The sequence below is a fragment of the Pristiophorus japonicus genome, chromosome 11 (genome assembly GCF_044704955.1).
Source record: "Pristiophorus japonicus isolate sPriJap1 chromosome 11, sPriJap1.hap1, whole genome shotgun sequence".
Lineage (NCBI taxonomy): Eukaryota > Metazoa > Chordata > Chondrichthyes > Pristiophoridae > Pristiophorus > Pristiophorus japonicus.
Window position 1 is genome coordinate 149,028,850 of NC_091987.1, and position 22,537 is coordinate 149,051,386.

Genomic DNA, 22,537 nt, shown 5'->3' on the forward strand with positions numbered 1-22,537 from the left:
TGTCCATTAAGGTAAGTTTATTTTTACCCCTATTAAAACACATTAAAAATATTTCAAAAAAATGATTTTTTAGTTTAAAACATTCAATTTCAATTAATTTTAAATATGTGAAGTGTTTTTCTTATTTATTTAAAATGCTTGTGTTTTGAGGGGTATCCCTATTCATAGAAATGGTGATCTCCGTACAAACGGAATGCATCATTACTGTGAATGGGGATAGGCCATTTTCATTGGTCCGGCTCACGTGATCCCAGGATGCACAGACCCTCTTGGAATATGTGGGCCCCTACACTGGACTGCACAGCTAGGCCTCGGAGCACAAGTCTATGTTCCTCCAGGACCACCAGGTCCATTCGTAAATATTTTTGTGGCCGGAGGTGTCCTTCTGCGGGAAGCCTCCGGCCACAATTTCAGGGCCTTTATGAATTGTTATGGAATTCTTTTGCCTGCTATTGCAAAATCCCTTTGGGAGTTTGATTGGAGTGCACTTGGGACACTAATATCACGGAGCGATTTTGCCCTAAAAATGTCCAACTTCCACCCGTTTGGGAAGGATGTGATGAGCCATTTGTCGCTCACCTGATAAACTGCTCAATGTATCCCACACCCAACACCACGTAACACTTGTGCTTTTTTGCAGCCGTCTTTAATCATGGAGCTTGCCCCACAATTCATTGTTCCTTAATGCCTACCGGCCTGTTTATTTCTCATATCTATTACCTGTTATTTCTCTCTTTCAGGTGGATTCACTTCTGAGGCCGAAGCAAGGCGACGGCAACAGATAAATCAATGCGGATCCAAGTTTCAACAACGAGTGAGTGTGCTCAAACAATATACACTGTATAACTACTTGCTGTATAAAAATAATCCTCCTCCACTCTGACCCGCTTCTTTCACCAAGCACCTTAAATCTGTGTCCTCTGCTGTAATGTATTTGCTTCATGGGCTCTTTGCTTAAGAATTCATAGCAACACATTGCTATTAAGAACTAGTTGATTTACGAGCAAAGGTTTAACAATCACACTACACATTACCAGTTCATCCATCAGACTCACAACCACATGCCTCATCGTGGATCCCTCGAACTCAATTGGCTGGGGTTTTATTGAGTCTTGTGAACATCACCTGACTGGCTAAGCCACTCTCAACTCAACAGCTCTACAAACTAATTGGACCCAAGTGTTGACATGACAATCAGTCATCACCTGAGCAGGGAGAGATAGAGCAACATTACGGGTGGATCCCTCGCTGTAGTGTCGCATGGCATGTGTGAGCAAGCGGCATTAATGGACTGCGAGGCTAAGTCACGTCGTTCCGCGAGGGAAGGAGAAAGCAGATCCCTTCACCCAGAGGCAGCTAATGGGAAGCCCGTGTTTGGGAGGGTGTCCTGCGTTCATTGTGTCAAACTCTCCCAACACCTCCAGAAAAACAGGGTTTGGTTCAAAACTTTCATAAGAACATAAGTAATAGGAGCAGAGTGGGCCATACAGCCCCTCGAGCCTTCTTGAGCACAAAAAAATCTAGGCTGACACTCCAGTGCAGTGCTGAGGGAGTGCTGCACTGTCAGAGGTGCTGTCTTTCGGATGCGACGTTAAACTGAGGCCCCGTCTGCTCTCTCAGGTGGGCGTAAAAGATCCCATGGCACTATTTCGAAGAAGAGCAGGGGAGTTATCCCCGGTATCCTAGCCAATATTTATCCCTCAATCAACATAACAAAAACAGATTATCTGGTCATTATCACATTGCTGTTTGTGGGAGCTTGCTGTGTGCAAATTGGCTGCTGTGTTTCCCACATTACAACAGTGACTACACTCAAAAAGTACTTCATTGGCTGTAAAGCGTTTTGAGGAGTCCAGTGGTCATGAAAGGCACTTTATAAGTGCAAGTCTTTCTTTCTTTCCTGCACCATTCAGTAAGATCATGGCTGATCTGATCTTGGCCTCAACTCCACCTCCCTGCCCGCTCCCATAGCTTTGACTCGTCTCATATTTGCTTTTCTCAAGGAAGCCCGTCATTGGTTATCAATATTTCACACCAATCAGGCTGCTCAGGCTGTGCTGTGAATCCAACAGCAAGGCCTGATCAGAGGCTCTGCAGGCAGCCTCCTAAACCCACCTTTGGCTTGAGGCCACGTGGGGTGTCAAAGGCAGATGGTCTATAGACCTTTCCTGTAATCCCACCTGACCTCAATAACATCAGCTGGTAAAGGGGTTTCTGACTATTGGGACACTGCTGCCCCCATGTATGTATTCAGGCTCCTAAGCCGGAGGCCAGGAATGTAAAGAGAGCCCGGCCTGGACGGAACTCCCATCGGTGGTGACTGGGGTCAACCCAGGAGCTGCAATCGACAGTCATTCTGCTTTGGGAAGCTTGTTCCAGCTTGGCACCCAGACTGTACCCTGTACCCTGTGCCTAACCTGTACCCAGTCTGTACCCTGTACCAACCCTATCCTCCTGTACCCTGTGTCTACCCTGTACCCTGTGCCTAACCTGTACCCAGTACCAACCCTATCCTCCTGTACCCTGTGTCTACTCTGTACCCTGTGCCTAACCTGTACCCAGTCTGTACCCTGTACCAACCCTGTCCTCCTGTACCCTGTGTCTACCCTGTACCCTGTGCCTAACCTGTACCCAGTCTGTACCCTGTACCAACCCTGTCCTCCTGTACCCTGTGTCTACCCTGTACCCTGTGCCTAACCTGTACCCAACCTGTACCCTGTACCAACCCTGTCTTCCTGTACCCTGTGTCTACCCTGTACCCTGTGCCTAACCTGTACCCAACCTGTACCCTGTACCAACCCTGTCCTCCTGTACCCTTTGTCCACCCTGTACTCTGCGCCCACCCTGTACCCTGCGCCCCTGCCCCCCAGCCTGCGCCCCAGCCTGCGACCCCGCACCCCAGTCTCTGCCCCCGTACCCCAGTCTGTATCCCCGTACCCAGTCTGTATCCCCATGCCTCAGCCTGTACTCCATATCTCAGTCTGTACCCCTACTCCAGTCTGTACCCTAGGCTGTACCCCAGTACTCACCCCCATTGCAATGTGACTGTTTGTTATCAATTTTTCTTTTTCACATCAGGCTAAGAAAGAAGAATATGATAGGAAAAGGAAAGAAGCAGAAGAACTCGAAAATCAGAAAAAGAAGGAGATTCAGAGGGAAAAAGCCAATAAGCTGGCGGAGAAGAGGAGGCAGGAGGATGAGCAGAGGAGAGCACAGCACCACGCTCATCACTACCAGTGAGTTTCAAACTAAGTGCAGACCTTTCATACTGGAGCGGGCACTGCCAATTCAGGAGCATGTACCACACGCTCAGGGATGCTGCAGTAACTGTGGGCAGGTCTCACTGTCAGAACAGTGACTGTCTGGCGATGGGACTGGAGACGTTCAGTGGGTTTCCAGCTGAGCACAAGCAGTGGTTTAGCGGGAATATCCTTCAACTCTGGGCTCAAGAGGTCTGTCCACACTGACAGCACCTTGTGACGGAGCAGGATGATGGGTCGAGGCCTACTGCGACATTGCAATTCTCGTCCCGAGATTTTTATCTTTCTCGGCTATACGTCCATGGAATTATAGGAAACACAGGGCAGAAGGAGACCACCATCATCATCATCATCATCATAGGCAGTCCCACGGAATCGAGGAAGACTTGCTTCCACTCGCAAAATGATTCCTTAGGTGGCTGAACAGTCCAATACGAGAACCACAGTCCCTGTCACAGGTGGGACAGATAGTCGATGAGGGTAAGGGAGGGTGGGACTGGTTTGCCGCACGCTCTTTCCGTTGTCTGCGCTTGATTTCTGCATGCTCTCGGCGATGAGACTCGAGGTGCTCAGCGCCCTCCCGGATGCACTTCCTCCACTTAGGGCAGTCTTTGGCCAGGGACTCCCTGGTGTCAGTGGGGATGTTGCACTTTATCAGGGAGGCTTTGAGGGTGTCCTTGTAACGTTTCCTCTGCCCACCTTTGGCTTGTTTGCCGTGAAGGAGTTACGAGTAGAGCGCTTGCTTTGGGAGTCTTGTGTCTGGCATGTGAACAATGCAGCCCGCCCGGCGGAGCTCGTCAAGTGTGGTCAGTGAGCCCATTGAACCTGTGCTGCCTGTTTAAACTTCGCCCACTCCCACCAGCTCAGCCCCCTGCCCAGGTCAGTGAGTGCATGGCGGGCTCCAACTCACTGTGTACCCGGGAGATCCACACTTGAACTAACTCCAAGATATTCGTACGTTTCTGCATCTGGGTCTCTTGTGTAATTTCTCTCAAACACATTGGGATTCATGTTAAACCAGCCACCCGGGTGTGAGACTGGTGTTGTGGGTCGGACGCCCATGGTGGAAGCCGCCCGGTCATCATGTCAAAGGTTGAGTGGCATTGCAGGAACACAAATCTCATTACGGCCATACGGACAATGATGGACTGGTAAAGACCATCTAGTCCATTGAGCCTGTCCCACACAATTGGAAAAGCAAAATTCGGTCAGGCAGAGTCAGTATGGATTTATGAAGAGGAAGTCATGTTTGACAAATTTGCTGGAGTTCTTTGAGGATGTCGAACAGGGAGGATAAAGAGGAACCAGTGGATGTGGTGTATTTGGACTTCCAGAAGGCATTTGACAAGGTGCCACATAAAAGGTTACTGCACAAAATAAAAGTTCACGGGGTTGGGAGTAATATATTAGCATGGATAGAGGTTTGGCTAACTAACAGAGAATAGAGAGTTGGGATAAATGGTTCATTCTCGGGTTGGCAATCAGTAACTAGTGGGATGCCGCAGGGATCAGTGCTGGGACCCCAACTATTTACAATCTATATTAACGACTTGGAAGAAGGGACCGAGTGTAATGTAGCCAAGTTTGCCGATGATACAAAGATGGGAGGAAAAGCAATGTGTGAGGAGGACACAAAAAATCTGCAAAAGGACATAGACAAGCTAAGTGAGTGGGCAAAAATTTGGCAGTATAATGTTGGAAAGTGTGAGGTCATGCACTTTAGCAGAAAAAAATCAAAGAGCAAATTATTATTTAAATGGAGAAAGGTTGCAAAGTGTTGCAGTACAGCGGGACCTGGGGGTACTTGTGCATGAAATACAAAACGTTAGTATGCAGGTACAGCAAATGATCAGGAAGGCCAGTGGTATCTTGACCTTTATTGCAAAGGGGATGGCGTATAAAAGCAGGATAGTCTTACTAGAGCTATATAAGGTATGGTGAGGCCACACCTGGAATACAGCGTGCCGTTTTTGTTTCTATATTTACGAAAGGATATACTTGCTTTGGAGGCAATTCAGAGAAGGTTCACTAGGTTGATTCCGGGGATGAGGGGGTTGACTTATGAGGAAAGGTTGAGCCTCTACTCATTGGAATTCAGAAGAATGGGAGGTGATTTTATCGAAACATATAAGATTATGAGGGGGCTTGACAAGGCGGATGCAGAGAGGATGTTTCCACTGATGGGGGAGACTAGAACTAGAGGGCACGATCATAGAATAAGGGGCTGCCCATTTAAAACAGGGATGAGGAGAAATTTCTTCTCTCAGTGGGTTTAAATCTGTGGAATTCGCTGCCTCAGAAAGCTGTGTAAGCTGGGACATTGAATAAATTTAAGACAGAAATAGACAGTTTCTTAAACGATAAGGGGATAAGGGGTTATGGGGAGCGGGCGGGGAAGTGGACCTGAGTCCATGATCGGATCAGCCATGATCTTATTGAATGGCGGAGCAGGCTCGAGGGGCCGTGTGACCTACTCCTGCTCCATTTCTTATATTCTTATGTTCTTGTGTATCACAACATATACACTCCACCCCACCCCACCCCAAACCATGTGATCTCCTGGGAGAGGCAAAAGAACAGATTAAAAAACCCAGGCCAATTTGGGAAATAAATCTGAGAAATTCCTCTCTGACCCATCTAGGCAATTGGAACTAGTCCAGGAGATCACTCTGGCCTTGAATTCCCTGCAGTGCCTACCTTCTGTAAGAGGTAATCTCCCCCGCAGCCAGAAACAAATCTAGCTTTTGCTTGAAGGAACTCAGTGGGTCTGCATCCACCACATGAGAGGACAGCTTGTTTGAGAGATCTATTATTCTCTGGGAAATCACTTCATGGACTTGCCCCTCCCTATCCTACAAATCCCCTGGGGGAACAGACACACCAACATTAGCATCCTCGTGCAGGCCAACATCCCCAGCATTGAAGTACTGACCACACTTGATCAGCTCCGCTGGGCAGGCCACACTGTCTGTATGCCAGACATGAGACTCCCAAAGCAAATGCTCTACTCTGAACTCCTTCACGGCAAACGAGCCAAAAGTGGGCAGAGGAAACGTTACAAGGACACCCTCAAAGCCTCCCTGATAAAGTGCAACATCCCCACTGACGCCTGGGAGTCCCTGGCCAAAGACCTGCCCTTAGTGGACGAAGTGCATCCGGGAGGGCGCTGAGTCTCGTCGCCGAGAGCATGCAGAAATCAAGCGCAGGCAGCGGAAGGAGCGTGCGGCAAACCTGTCCCAGCCACCCTTTCCCTCAACGACTATTTGTCCCACCTGTGACAGGGACTGTGGCTCTCGTATTGGACTGTTCAGTCACCTAGAGTGGAAGCAAGTCTTCCTCGATTCCGAGGGACTGCCTATGATGATGATTTCTGTAATCTTTTTCAGCCTCACAACCCTTGAGATGTCTGCGCTCCTTAAATTCTGGCCTCTTGAACATCCCTCATTATAACTGCTCAACCATCAGTGGCCGTGCCTTCAGCTGTCTGGGCCCTAAGCTCTGGAACTCCCTCCCTGAACTTCTCTGCCTCTCTGCCTCTCTTTCCTCCTTTAAGACCCTCCTTAAAATCTACCTCTTTAAACAAGCTTTTTGTCATCTGCCTTAAATTCTACTTTTGTGGCTCGGTGTCAAATGTATCTGTTTTGTCTTGTGAAGTACCTTGGGACGTTTTACTATGTTAAAGGCGCTATATAAATAAAAATTATTATTATTAATAATAATAAAAGAACCATCTCCTGACATCTAACCTGGATCTAGCCCCATACAACTTACATTTGTGCCCCCTGGTCCTGCCTAACCTATTTAATTGAAATAAACTGTCAGCTGGAACACTGTGTATACCCTTAATTATCTTATAAACCTCAATCATATCCCCCCTAAGTCTACGCTCTCTAAGGTAAAGAGTCCTAAGTCTTTTAGCCTATCTTGATAACTAAGCTGCTTTTGACTTGGAATTAGTCTAGTCGCCTTCTGCACCTTTTCCAGAGCCTCAATATCATCCACCATGTGTACACAGTATTTGAACTGCGACCTAATTATGGTCTTGTACAAGGACAAAACAGTATGCCTCATCTTATACTCAGTTGTCCTATAGATACGCCACAACACCCTATTTGCTGTAGCTATCACTGCACGGCATTGCTCGTGTACCTTTAAGGATGTACGCACTAGAATGTCGAAATCTCTTTCTATCTCCACCATCTTTAATGCCTTTCCCTGGAGGGTGTATGAATGTTGAGCATTTGCCCTGCCCACATGCATAACGTTGCACTTATCCAAGTTATAAATCATTTTCCAGTCTTGAGCCCAATCTCCCAGCAAATTAAGATCTGCCTGAATCAGACGAGCCTCTTCTTCAGTTCCAGCACTCGCACAGATCTTGGTATCATCTGCAAATTTGCAAATTGTGGCCCCAACCCCTGAATCCAGATCATTAATAAAAAATTGTAAAAAGCTACGGTCTCAACACTGATCCCTGCGGGACACCATTGGTGACCGGTCTCCAAACAGATCCAAATTCATCTATAACTACTTTTTGCCTGCGTCCTGCCAGCCAGTTCTGAATCCAGCTCAATAAACGATAAGGAAATTAAGGGTTTATGGAGAGCGGGCAGAGAAGTGGAGCTGAGTCCATGATCGGATCAGCCATGATCATATTAAATGGCAGAGCAGGCTCGAGGGGGCCGCATGGCCTACTCCTGCTCCTATTTCTTATGTTCTTATTAGAAAGGTACTTGTGCTGTTAAGTACCAGCCCTAACAGTTTGCGGCGAGTGAAACGGTCAATTAATGTGCAAATGTAGCAATTTCACGAAACACACAGGGGTGGTTGTGGGTGAGATACTGTTTCGTGAGACTAACAACGGAGAGATGCAAATCATCCAGCGACTTGTTGCGATCCACAACTCACAGGTAATCTCTCCCTCGCTACCAGTACTTGGACAATTTACACACTGACGGTGAGTGCCACTGAACTCGTGGTATTTAGCAGCACGTTCTGGGCACATAATAGTCATAGAACCATATACATTTACAGCACAGAAGGAGCCCATTTTGGCCCATCGTGTCTGTGCCGGCCGACCAAGAGTTTTCCAGCCCTCGGTCCGTAGCCCTGTAGGTTACGGCACTTCAAGTGCACATCCAAGTGCACATTTACTTTTTAAATATGGTGATGGTTTTTGCCTCTACCACCCTTTCAGGCAGTGAATTCCAGACCCCCATCACCCTCTGGGTGAAGACATTTCCCCTCAAATCCCGTCTAAATCTCCTAACAATTACTTTAAATCTATGCCCCTGTTTGTTGACCCCTCTGCTAAAGGAAATAGGTCCGTCCTATCCAGGCCCCCTCATAATTTGATATACCTCAATAAGGTCTCCCCTCAGCCTCCTCTGTTCCAAAGAAAACAACCCCAGCCTATCCAATCTTTCCTCATAGCTAAAATTCCCCAGTCCAGGCAACATCCTCGTAAATCTCCTCTGTATCCTCTCTAGTGCAATCACATCTTTCCTGTAATGTGATGACCAGAACTGCACGCAGTACTCTAGCTGTGGCCTAACTAGTGTTTTATACAGTTCAAGCATAACCCCCCCTACTCTTTTATATTCTATGCCTCAGCTAATAAAGTCAAGTATTCTGTAAGCCTTTTTAACCACCTTATCTACATGCCTTGCCACGTTCAGGGATCTGTGGACATGGTCCTCCTCAAGACCAGAGCGCCAGGCCCTGGGGTGCTCCATAGAAACATAGAAAATAGGTGCAGGAGTAGGCCATTTGGCCCTTCTAGCCTGCACCGCCATTCAATGAGTTCATGGCTGAACATGCAACTTCAGTACCCCATTCCTGCTTTCTCGCCATACCCTTTGATCCCCCGAGTAGTACGGACTTCATCTAACTCCCTTTTGAATATATTTAGTGAATTGGCCTCAACTACTTTCTGTGGTAGAGAATTCCACAGGTTCAGCACTCTCTGGGTGAAGAAGTTTCTCCTCATCTCGGTCCTAAATGGCTGACCCTTTATCCTTAGACTGTGTCCCCTGGTTCTGGACTTCCCCAACATTGGGAACATTCTTCCTGCATCTAACCTGTCGAACCCCGTCAGAATTTTAAACGTTTCTATGAGGTCCCCTCTCATTCTTCTGAACTCCAGTGAATACAAGCCCAGTTGATCCAGTCTTTCTTGATAGGTCAGTCCCACCATCCCGGGAATCAGTCTGGTGAACCTTCGCTGCACTCCCTCAATAGCAAGAATGTCCTTCCTCAGGTTAGGAGACCAAAACTGTACACAATACTCCAGGTGTGGCCTCACCAAGGCCCTGTACAACTGTAGCAACACTTCCCTGCCCCTGTACTCAAATCCCCTCGCTATGAAGGCCAACATGCCATTTGCTTTCTTAACCGCCTGCTGTACCTGCATGCCAACCTTCAATGACTGATGTACCATGACACCCAGGTCTCGTTGCACCTCCCCTTTTCCTAATCTGTCATCATTCAGATAATAGTCAGTCTCTCTATTTTTACCACCAAAGTGGATAACCTCACATTTATCCACATTATACTTCATCTGCCATGCATTTGCCCACTCACCTAACCTATCCAAGTCGCTCTGCAGCCTCATAGCATCCTCCTCGCAGCTCACACTGCCACCCAACTTAGTGTCATCCGCAAATTTGGAGATACTACATTTAATCCCCTCGTCTAAATCATTAATGTACAGTGTAAACAGCTGGGGCCCCAGCACAGAACCTTGCGGTACCCCACTAGTCACTGCCTGCCATTCTGAAAAGTCCCCATTTACTCCTACTCTTTGCTTCCTGTCTGCCAACCAGTTCTCAATCCACATCAGCACACTACCCCCAATCCCATGTGCTTTAACTTTGCACATTAATCCCTTGTGTGGGACCTTATCGAAAGCCTTCTGAAAGTCCAAATATACGACATCAACTGGTTCTCCCTTGTCCACTCTACTGGAAACATCCTCAAAAAATTCCAGAAGATTTGTCAAGCATGATTTCCCTTTCACAAATCCACCTATCATGTCACCTCTTTCCAAATGCACTGCTATGACATCCTTAATAATTGATTCCATCATTTTACACACTACCAATGTCAGGCTGACCGGTCTATAATTCCCTGTTTTCTCTCTCCCTCCTTTTTTAAAAAGTGGGGTTACATTGGCTACCCTCCACTCCATAGGAACTGATCCAGAGTCAATGGAATGTTGGAAAATGACTGTCAATGCATCCGCTATTTCCAAGGCCACCTCCTTAAGTACTCTGGGATATAGTCCATCAGGCCCTGGGGATTTATCGGCCTTCAATCCCATCAATTTCCCCAACACAATTTCCCGACTAATAAGGATTTCCCTCAGTTCCTCCTCCTTACTAGACCCTCTGACCCTCCTTACTATCCGGAAGGTTGTTTGTGTCCTCCTTATGAATACCGAACCAAAGTACTTGTTCAATTGGTCCGCCATTTCTTTGTTCCCTGTTATGACTTCCCCTGATTCTGACTGCAGGGGACCTACGTTTGTCTTTACTAACCTTTTTCTCTTTACATATCTATAGAAACTTTTGCAATCCGTCTTAATGTTCCCTGCAAGCTTCTTCTCGTACTCCATTTTTCCTGCCCTAATCAAACCCTTGGTCCTCCTCTGCTGAGTTCTAAATTTCTCCCAGTCCCCGGGTTCGCTGCTATTTCTGGCCAATTTGTATGCCACTTCCTTGGCTTTGATACTATCCCTGATTTCCCTTGATAGCCACGGTTGAGCCACCTTCCCTTTTTTATTTTTATGCCAGACAGGAATGTACAATTGTTGTAGTTCATCCATGTGGTCTCTAAATGTCTGACATTGCCCATCCACAGTCAATCCCTTAAGTATCATTCGTCAATCTATCCGAGCCAATTCACGCCTCATACCTTCAAAGTTAGCCTTCTTTAAGTTCTGGACCATGGTCTCTGAATTAACTGTTTCATTCTCCATCCTAATGCAGAATTCCACCATATTATGGTCACTCTTCCCCAAGGGGCCTCGCATAACAAGATTGCTAATTAATCCTCTCTCATTACACAACACCCAGTCTAAGATGGCCTCCCCCCTAGTTGGTTCCTCGACATACTGGTCTAGAAAACCATCCCTTATGCACTCCAGGAAATCCTCCTCCACCGTATTGCTTCCAGTTTGGTTCGCCCAATCTATGTGCATATTAAAGTCACCCATTATAACTGCTGCACTTTTTTTATTGCATGCACCCCTAATTTCCTGTTTGATGCCCTCCCCAACATCACTACTACTGTTTGGAGGTCTGTACACAACTCCCACTAACGTTTTTTGCCCTTTGGTGTTCTGCAGCTCTACCCATGTAGATTCCACATCATCCAAGCTAATGTTCTTCCTAACTATTGCATTAATCTCCTCCTTAACCAGCAATGCTACCCCACCTCCTTTTCCTTTTATTCTATCCTTCCTGAATGTTGAATACCCCTGGATGTTGAGTTCCCAGCCCTGATCATCCTGGAGCCACGTCTCTGTAATCCCAATCACATCATATTTGTTAACATCTATTTGCACAGTTAATTCATCCACCTTATTACAGATACTCCTTGCATTAAGACACAAAGCCTTCGGGCTTGTCTTTTTAACACCCTTTGTCCTTTTAGAATTTTGCTGTACAGTGGCCCATTTTGTTCTTTGTCTTGTGTTTCTCTGCCCTCCACTTTTCCTCATCTCCTTTCTGTCTTTTGCTTTTGTCTCCTTTTTGTTTCCCTCTGTCTCCCTGCATTGGTTCCCATCCCCCTGCCATATTAGTTTAACTCCTCCCCAACAGCACTAGCAAACGCTCCCCCTAGGACATTGGTTCCGGTCCTGCCCAGGTGCAGACCGTCCGGTTTGTACTGGTCCCACCTCCCCCAGAACCGGTTCCAATGCCCCAGGAATTTGAATCCCTCCCTGCTGCACCACTGCTCAAGCCACGTATTCATCTGCGCTATCCTGCGATTCCTACTCTGACTAGCACGTGGCACTGGTAGCAATCCCGAGATTACTACTTTTGAGGTCCTACTTTTTAATTTAGCTCCTAGCTCCTTAAATTCGTTTCGTAGGACCTCATCCCTTTTTTTACCTATGTCGTTGGTACCAATGTGCACCACAACAACTGGCTGTTCTCCCTCCCTTTTTAGAATGTCCTGTACCCGCTCAGAGACATCCTTCACCCTTGCACCAGGGAGGCAACATACCATCCTGGAGTCTCGGTTGCGGCCGCAGAAATGCCTATCTATTCCCCTTACAATTGAATCCCCTATCACTATCGCTCTCCCACTCTTTTTCCTGCCCTCCTGTGCAACAGAGCCAGCGCCAGAGTGTCGGAGCGGCGTACAGGCGTCATCTTGGACGCTACTATTTGTGCGATCCCAGCCAGCGATTCCCCGTGCTGGGAGCTGGAGATGTCCACAAGTTACCCGCCAGTTAGTTGTCAAGGTGGAAAATTCACCCTTAGTTTTGTGCAATAACTTGACAGCATCTTTCCAAATTTGTCATTTAATTTTATAATTGGGAGGATGCATTTAGAAGATTAATTCCTGCATTCTAAATCTTTACCTTCAGACTTATTCACGTTTATTGGGAATAATGCAGCTTGTCATATATTAGAAGTTGACTTGTCTTTTGGGTGTTGTTTGTTTTGCTTGTGTCCTCTGCACCTATCGAAGTGGTGGCTCATACACACCTTGATCTAATATCTTCACAGAGCAAACCAGCAGTTCCTTCAGAGGATGGATACCAACAGATCCTACAGCCCGTCTCCCCTTCCTCCCAACTACTCAGTTGCAACAACATCCTGGGTAAGCACAGAGCATATATTGCCCACAAACTGGGATCACTTGGTCCGTCTTTCCTCTCTCTCTCTCTCTCTCTCTTTCTCTCCCTTTCTATCTCTCTCTGTCATTCTGTTTCTCTATCTCTGTCTCCCTCTCTCAGTCTCATTATGGCTGTCAGTTTATCCTGTTTCTCACTCTCTCACCTCTGTCTCTCTCTCTCACCCTCTCTCGCTTTCCGTGTCTCTGTCGGAAAATATGAGGTCATCCACCTTGGAAGAAAAAACAGTAAAAGGGAATATTATTTGAATGTGGAGAAATTACAACATGCTGAGGTGCAGAGGGACCTGGGGGTCCTTGTGGATGAAACTCTTTTTGGAGTTCACCTGCAAAAACATAAAACATTAAATGGTGCCACCCGACCTGGGTGACACTCCAGACATTTACAAGGCCCTTTTTTTTTTTCCCCCCTTTTTTTTTGTTTTTTTGTGTTTTTCTTTTTTTTTGTTTTTTTTTTGGGCACTAAAATCACAATTTTCCCCAGTGCCCCCTATAAAAGGGAAGGGGGACACTAAAAGCACCGGCAATTAAAACAAATTAAACTTAAAAACGTAAAATCAAATTAAAATTTGGTTGCCGGGCGTGATGATGCACTCCAGTCCCTCCGGTGCCCACCTCTCGCGGAAGGCCGCGAGCGTACCGGTGGACACCGCGTGCTCCATCTCCAAGGACACCCTGGACCGGATGTAAGAGCGGAAGAGAGGCAGGCAGTCAGGTTGAACGACCCCCTCGACCGCCCGCTGCCTGGACCGGCTGATGGCACCCTTGGCCGTGCCCAGGAGCAGTCCTACGAGGATCCTTGTGGATGAATCCCAAAAAGTTAGTTTGCAGCTGCAGCAGGTAATCAGGAAGTCGAATGGAATGTTGGCCTTCATTACGAGAGGGATGGAGTACAAAAGCAGGGAGGTCCTGCTGCAACTGTACAGGGTATTGGTGAGGCCGCACCTGGAGTACTGCATGCAGTTTTGGTCACCTTACTTAAGGAAGGATATACTAGCCTTGGAGGGGGTACAGAGACGATTCACTAGGCTGATTCCGGAGATATGGGGCTTACCTTATGATGATAGATTGAGTAGACTGGGTCTTTACTCATTGGAGTTCAGATGGATGAGGGGTGATCTTATAGAAATATTTAAAATAATGAAAGGGATAGACAAGATAGAGGCAGAGAGGTTGTTTCCACTGGTTGGGCGATTAGAACTAGGGGGCACAGCCTCAAAATACGGGGGAGCCAATTTAAAACCGAGTTGAGAAGGAATTTCTTCTCCCAGAGGGTTGTGAATCTGTGGAATTCTCTGCCCAAGGAAACAGTTGAGGCTAGCTCATTGAATGTATTCAAGTCACAGATAAATAGATTTTTAACCAATAAGGGAATTAAGGGTTATGGGGAGTGGGCGGGTAAGTGGAGCTGAGTCCACGGCCAGATCAGCCATGATCTTTTTGAATGGTGGAGCAGGCTCGAGGGGCTAGATGGCCTACTCATGTTCCTAATTCTTATGTTCTTATGTCTCTGTCTCACTCTCCATGTCTCTGTCTCTCTCTCTCTCTCTCACTCTATGTCTCTCTCGCTGTGTGTCTCTCTCTATGTCTCTGTCTCACTCTCTCTCCATGTCTGTGTCTCTCTCTCTCACTCTCTGTCTTGCTGTGTGTCTCTCTCTCTCTATGTCTCGGTCTCACTCTCTCTCTCTCACTCTCTGTCAGGAAGAACTGTTTGGGTTTTAGGCTGCTGGTATTTTTGCCCTGTGAGACTGATGAACTGAGTGATAACGTTGGAGTCTGGTCTCTCAGCCCAGAGCCCCAAGTAACGGGAGCCAATGTCTGGAGTTTGGGCATGTGAGCAGTGATTGTCCATCTGCTGATTTACCCTCATGCAACCGTTTTACATTTCCATTTGTCTGAAACAAATTAACGACTATGTAAAACTGGCACCCAAACTGCCCCGATTGGAAATTCAACGCTTACATGTAACCAAATCAAGGATATTTCCCCACATTAGGTGGCAGGAATGTTCAATGTGCCATGAACAAGCTTAGCGGATCAGTGATGTGCTCAAACAATGTTTCCTGAATGTTACCTACATTGTTCTAATGGAAAGATTTATGCTTACAGCACAAAGGGTGGCCATTTAACCCATTGTGTCTGTGCTGGCTCTTTGCCAGAGCAATCCCAGTATAATCCCACTGCCCTGCTCTCCATATAGCTCTGTATCTTCCTCTGCCTCAAACGTTTGTCCATTCTTTCCTTAAAATATGCAATGGTCTTTACCTCAACCACTCTCTGTGCCAAAGCACTCCATGCTCCAACGACCCTTGAGTGTTGGCAAACGGCATACAATCTTACAGCACAGAAGGAAGCCATTCGGCCCATCATGCCTGTGCCAGCTATCCAATCAGTGCCACTCCCCTGCTCCTTTCCCATGCCTCCACAATTTTCATTCTGTGGATTCGGGCTGTTGCTGTGTAATGAATTGTCCGTGATGTCCTATATCTACGGGGGTAGTTAGCCCAACACAAATCATCGAACTCGGTGACAAGTGCGACTGTCATAAGTTAGTTCATGTTCTGTGTAGGTCGTCGTGTCGTTCATTTAAAAATCTTATGGCTGAAACGCGCTTTCGAAATGAAGAATTGAGAGAAAAGACAGATCTCTTAAAACTTAAATGGTCCACAGTGACCAATAACATAACATCATCAGATATGCTTGTTGTCCGAAAGAGGGCAAAGTCAGCCTCTTGGGGCCTTCACCTGCTCCATTGTCCAGGGGGTGTCGGGCTCCTTCGAGGACCTTGCAACTCACTGGATCAAACCCAGTAGCTTTGGTGCCGGCTGACTCTTCCTCCCCCGGAGACATTCAATGGTGCTGCCCAGCTCTACACAAGACGGATGGCTGCCGGGTGATGTTCCGATCCCTAGCCACTGACTCCATCCTTCTTCCAACCTCTGTCTGAGGCTGAACCAATACTGTCCACAACCTTGGTGTCATATTTGACCCCGAAATGAGCTTTCGACCACAGATCTGCAGCATAACTAAGACCGCCTATTTCTAACTCCGTAACATCACCCGCCTCCGCCCCTGCCTCAGCTCATCCGCTGCTGAAGCCCTCATCCATGCCATTGTTCCCTCTAGACTTGGCTATTCCAATGCACTCCTGGCTGGCCTCCCACATTCTACCCTACGTAAAGTAGAGGTGATCTAATATTCGGCAGCCCATGTCCTAACTCGCACCAAGTCCCGATCACCCATCACTCTCTGTGCTCGCTGACCAACATTGGCTCCTGGTTAAGCAACGCCTCAATTTCAAAATTCTCATCCTTATTTTCAAATCCCTCCATGGCCTCGCCCTCCCTATCTCTGTGATCTCCTCCAGCCCCCCGAGATGTCTTCGCTCCTCTAATTCTGCCCTCCTTAGCATCCCTGATTGTAATCGCTCAACCATTGTTGATCGTGGCTTCTGTTGCCTGGGCCCCAAGCTCTTGAACTCCCTCCCTAAACCTCTCAGCCTCTCTTTCCTCCTTCAGGACACTCCTTAAAACCTACCTTATTGACCAAGCTTTTGGTCACCTGCGCTAATTTCTACTTAAGCGGCTCGGTGTCAAATTTTTATCGCACTATACTCCTATGAAGCACCTAGGGATGTTAAAGGCGCTATATAAATACAAGTTGTTGTTGTTGCGGAGATGGGCCGAGCCTGGGAACTTTCCTCTCTTCCCCCCTCCCGGATCATGTTGAAACACTTGATGGTTTAGATCAAACCGTGTGCCATCTGCATCCATCGTGTGGTTTCTGGTGCTGACTTGATGAAACGTCTGACACCTCCGCAGGCTTTTTTTTCAGTGCCAGGTAAATAACGCTCTGGCCAAACAATTTTCTGCAGACAGTACCCCTTTAGCTGGGGACCAAACGACATGGGTGCGGGGAGTCATACCGGCCATTTGTGTTTCTCTCCTAGGCCCGGAGCCAGAACTACAGGGAGACTCAGAAGAATGCTGAAGAGCAGAGACTCCAGGAGTGGAAAGAGGAACAGCGGAAGAAGGTAAGGGAGAACACTAATCCAAACACCCCATGGCTCCAGTCCAGCCATAGCTTACTTACTCAAAATGGAGAATAACTGCCCTCCTGAGCATCCCTGATTGTAATTGCTCAACCATTGGTAGCCGTGCCTTCTGTTGCCTGGGCCCCAAGCTCTGGAACTGTCTCCCTAAACCTCTCAGCCTCTCTCTCCTCCTTCAGGACACTCCTTAAAACCTACCTTATTGACCAAGCTTTTGGTCATCTGCGCTAATCTAGAACTAGGGGGCGTAGTTTCAGAATAAGGGGTCGCCCATTTAAAACGGAGTTGAGGAGGAATATCTTCTCCCAGAGGGTTGTAAATCTGTGGAATTCTCTGCCTCAGGGAGCTGTTGAGGCTGGGTCATTGAATATATTTAAGATGGAGACAGACAAATTTTTGAGCGGTAAGGGAGTCAAGGGTTATGGGGAGCGGGCAGGGAAATGGAGTTGAGGCCAAGATCAGATCAGCCATGATCTTATTTAATGGCACAGCAGGCTCAAGGGACCAAATGGCCTACTCCTGTTCCTATTTCTTATGTAGAATTCCTTGTTCTGGGAGTTTTCCAGCTGCCTTATGAAGGGCGGCACTCGTCCTCCCCAAAGGCATCTGTGGGCCCCACCGGTGAGATCCACAAGTATCATAGAAACATAGAAAATAGATGCAGGAGTAGGCCATTCGGCCCTTCGAGCCTGCACCACCATTCAATAAGATCATGGCCTGATCATTCCTTCAGTACCCCTTTCCTGCTTTCTCTCCATACTCCTTGATCCCCTTAGCCATAAAGGCCATATCTAACTCCCTCTTGAATATATCCAATGAACTGGCATCAACAACTCTCTGCAGCAGTGAATTCTACAGGTTAACAACTCTCTGAATGATGAAGTTTCTCCTCATCTCAGTCCTAAATGGCCTACCACTTATCCGCATACTGTGTCCCCTGGTTCTGGACTTCCCCAACATTGTGAACATTCTACCCGCATCTAACCTGTCCCGTCCCGTCTGAATCTTATATGTTTCTATGAGATCTCCTCTCATCCTTCTAAACACCAATGTATAAAGGCCCAGTTGATCCAGTCTCTCCTCATATGTCAGTCCTGCCATCCCGGGAATCAGTCTGGTGAACCTTCGCTGCACTCCCTCAATAGCAAGAACGTCCTTCCTCAGATTAGGAGCCCAAAACTGAACACACTACTCCAGCTGAGGCCTCACCAAGGCTCTGTACAACTGCAGTAAGACCTCCCTGCTGTACCTGCCAACTTTCAATGACTGATGAACCATGACACCCAGGTCTCGTTGCACCTCCCCTTTTTCCTAATCTGCCGCCATTCAGATAATATTCTGTCTTCGCGTTTTTGCCCCCAAAGTGGATAACTTCACATTTATCCACATTATATTGCATCTGCCATGCATTTACCCACTCACCTAACCTGTCACCCTGCAGCCTCTTTGCGTCCCCCTCACAGCTCACACCGCCACCCAGCTTAGTGTAATCTGCAAACTTGGAGAAATTACACTCAAATCCTTCATCCAAATCATTAATGTATATTGTAAAGAGCTGGGCTCCCAGCACTGAGCCCTGCGGCACTCCACTAGTCACTGCCTGCCATTCTGAAAAAGAGCCGTTTATCCCGACTCTCTGCTTCCTGTCTGCCAACCAGTTCTCTATCTACATCAGTATATTACCCCCAATAACATGTGCTTTGATTTTGCACACCTGTCTAACATAAAGGGCTGGATTTTTGGCTTTGCTGATTTTGGGGTAGTAATGGCTGCGGGGCAGCAAACTTTGAGCCCGGGAACAGTTTGCCCCTCAGTCAGCAAAATTGGGAGTGTGGGGCGGAGCGCTAAGGGAGGCGTTACACACCTCTCTCAGGGTGCTAGGCTAGCTGAGCAATGCGAAAATCTCGAGCTAAACAGCCGGCCCGGGAGTGCTCAGAGAGAGGCCTGGGGAGAAAACAAAAACCTGAAAAAAAACGTCCAAAAAGCATTCCCAATAAATACAACATAACATAAATCACCCAAAAAATAATATAAACAATCACACTGCCCTGAGGTGGACATTACTGACCTCACTGCAGCCAGTATAGGTTGGGCTGCCCGCTTTCACAGGCAGTCCCAGCTCTATGGAGTGCTACGAATTGGGCGGGACGCAAAAATCGATCCGGTGTCGCAACCAGGAGCATTGCACACCAGCTCGCCTCTCCCGGGCGGTAATGCCGAGCCCGGCACCGAGAACCTCGGCAGGGCACAGGAAACCGGCCGCCCACCCGGAGAGCTCACCGCTGCCATTGCCACCCCTCCGTGGCAAAAATAGCAACGACAGCGAGCGGAAACTCCAGCCCTACGTCAGGGTCATCACCCTTTCTGAGATGGCCATGTTGGGTTTGGGAAAGGGGCTGGGCCTAGGCAGAGCCCACTCCACCCTGGGATGCCTGGCGGAGTGGGTGGTGGGGGGAGCCAGGCATGCTGTCACACACAGAGAGTGCCAAGGCCACTCTCCCGGGGTGGTGCCTCAGCATTCCTAGTGCTCTGCTGGAGAACAGAGTGTGATGGTGCTCATGGAGCCCCATCGACAGTTGCACGATAATCCAAGATAGCAGCTGTCGATAGAGGCTCCGTGTTGATGGGTGGTGTTGATGGAGCTGACCACTTGGTCCGTGTTGGACTGAAGGGTCTTCATGTTCTGCACGAAGCCTTGACACAAGTTGGAGCAGGACTCCTCATATTCTGCGACATTGAGAGAGCTCACTGGCAGCCTGCCCAGTGTACTGAGCATTTCCTGATATAGGACCATCGGCCTCCTTCAGTAGGCTGTGCCCTTGAAGTCAACATTGAAGTCAGTATCCGTCGAGTTTCTGCATCAAGTTGACCCGACTCTTTAGTTTCTTTCCAAGGTTCTGGGGATGTTGTCCATACGACAGCGTGCGATCAAGCGTGACTCCTAAATAGGAGGGTTTTTGGCATGGTTTGCCCCTGCACCGCAAAAGGAGACTTTCAGAGCTTGGTTTGTTTGATGGGTGTGGAGGTGGAATGTCGAGGTGACAGTCTTTAGTGGGTTTGGCCGGAGTCACCATCGGCGGAAGTAGGCTTCCATCCTCTGTAAATCCCTGGTCAGGGTCTCCTCGGTGATGGACAGATTAGTGGCCACGGCAATGTCACCTGTTTCGGGCAGATCACTGGTGCAAACGTTGAATAACATGGATGCCAGGACAGAACCCTGTGGGAGTCCATTGTTCAATGTTCTATATCTGCACTTCTGGGTGCCAGAGTACACACGGAAGAGTCGGTTGCTAAGCATGGAGTTGAGAAGATGGATCGTTGTTCTGCAAATGGTGGAGAGCTTGAAAAGCAGTGTCATACACTGCTGACCCGTCCACACGTGTTGCGGCAGTTTAGAGCTGGCACTGGAAGCCTGCTTTGATGTGCGTTGTTAAAGCTATCACTTGGTCGCAGCAGTTACGGCCACTCCAGAAGCCCGCTTGCACCTTAGGGATGGTTGGCTCAATGATGGGGGCTAGTCTGTGGAGTAGTAGCCTCTCCAGCACTTTAGAACAAGTGCAGAGTAAGGAGAACAGGTGGTAGCTGGAGGCTTCATAAGCATTCTTCTCCTGCTTCAGGAGGGCAATTATTTTAGTCTCCCTCCAAATAGGTGGAATTTTACCAGTTGCCAGTACCTCAGAGAAGAAGGAGGTCAACCATCTCTTCGCTTTGGGTTCCAGGGCTTTTAAGAATTCTGAATAAAACACCATCTTGACCAGCAGCTTTTCCAGATTTGGTTGCCGACAGGGCTACATTTCGTTCGTTCAAGGTGAATGGATCAGACAGAGTTGACGATCTTGGTGCTACCATCAAGTTTGTCGAAAGCTGTCGCATCACCTGGCGTCGAAATTCTTTGTCCATCGGAGCCGTTGATTAACGAGTGGGATGCAATGGATCCGCTCTGATGGTCGTCCTGTGTTTATAGGCGGGGTTGGCCCCACCAAGTGGACGGAGCAGGGTCCATGCTTTCCTGCTGGACTGAGTCGTTAGAATTCTCCATAAGGTTCCTCCACCTTTCACATCTCGCCGAGTTTACGGACTCCAGCATTGTGGTGGCTGTGGCTAGGTTCTTGTTCTGCGAATACTGCTGGTAGTGAGCCTCATTTTCTTCCATCCAACAAGGAATATATGTCTTTCTAAACCCCTGAGCTATACTGCGTGTTGCGGCAGCTTATGTCATTCTTATAACTCTGTTGAAGGCTTTGTGGTTGGCGGAATCCACCTGATGCTGATGTCAACTGACCTTTAGAAGGTTTCCCAGTCTGCTGTTGTGAAGTTCCATCGGTGTTGATGTAATGACAGGAATTCTGATGCTTGAGGGCCTGATTGACTGTTGGGGAAGACATCAAGAACGGTTCTGGAGGCGATGATTGGTCGTTTTTAGAGAGGAAACATTGGTCTGGGTTATATTTTCTATGCCACCTTGACGAATGAAAAGTACCTCGATCTTTGGCATCAAAGAGGAGGAATTTATTTTCTAGTGAAGCCCACAGTTGTTCTCCATTATAGTTGGCGTCTGCATAACCCCACATTGTGTGGTGGCTATTAAAGTCTCCGAGATGGATGGATGTTGACTAGGAGGGAGCGGTGGGTCAGGCCACTGTACGAATGGTGGTTTGTAGACATTGGAGATTGTTATCTCTCCTACGCATATTGCTGTAGTGAAAACTCCTGCAATACTGGTATGCTCAAGTTCAGTGCAGCCTTCAATGCCTCGTTTAACATAGAACGCCAGGCCTTATTTGGGATCGTTATTGAAAGTGATTTAGTCAAAAGCTGTGATTCGTCCTCTTGTGTCAAACTGTGGATGTGTTCAATGTGTTTAAGTGAGGTGACGGATGCCTGATATCATGCCCCCTGGAAGGTGTTCCGCTAGTCAGCAGTCTGGGTAGACATGGCTGCCCGGCACGATGGTTGCAAATAGAAGGTAGCACGAATTTCGCGTGTGGCCTCTCAAAGCAGCGCGTGTACTACGAGCACGGGCTCGCTCAGATTTCTAATCCTGCGGATTCAGTAAGTGCTAACACTGTGTTTCCTTTTACAAGGGTGATCTCTTAACAGAAAAGGAATCCCAACTGGAAGCCGAGAAACATAAATGGCTTAAGGAAGAACACAGGAGGTGTGTATTACACATTGTATAAAGCTAACAAGGTCAAATATTGAGATATTCAGTAGTGAGTGAGGTCAGATCATTACTCAGCATGGATTTGTGAAAGGTAGGTCATGCCTGACAAAATCGATTGAACTTTTTGAAGAGTTGACTAAAGTAGTGGACAGGGGAATGTCTATGGATGTTATTTATATGGACTTCCAGAAGGCA

General features: G+C 47.7%; 1 protein-coding gene across 4 annotated transcripts in view; it reads left to right on the forward strand.

Annotated features, from left to right (window-relative positions):
- The window catches only part of epsti1 (epithelial stromal interaction 1), a 67,993-nt gene that overhangs the window by 37,976 nt on the left and 7,480 nt on the right, over positions 1 to 22,537 (forward strand). For all 4 annotated transcript variants that reach the window (XM_070893085.1, XM_070893086.1, XM_070893087.1 and 1 more), the window contains exons 4-8: positions 741 to 814; positions 3,079 to 3,236; positions 13,001 to 13,094; positions 17,077 to 17,160; positions 22,263 to 22,336. In XM_070893085.1, coding sequence (XP_070749186.1) covers positions 741 to 814; positions 3,079 to 3,236; positions 13,001 to 13,094; positions 17,077 to 17,160; positions 22,263 to 22,336 — 484 coding nt within the window. The remainder of the gene's footprint in view (positions 1 to 740; positions 815 to 3,078; positions 3,237 to 13,000; positions 13,095 to 17,076; positions 17,161 to 22,262; positions 22,337 to 22,537) is intronic.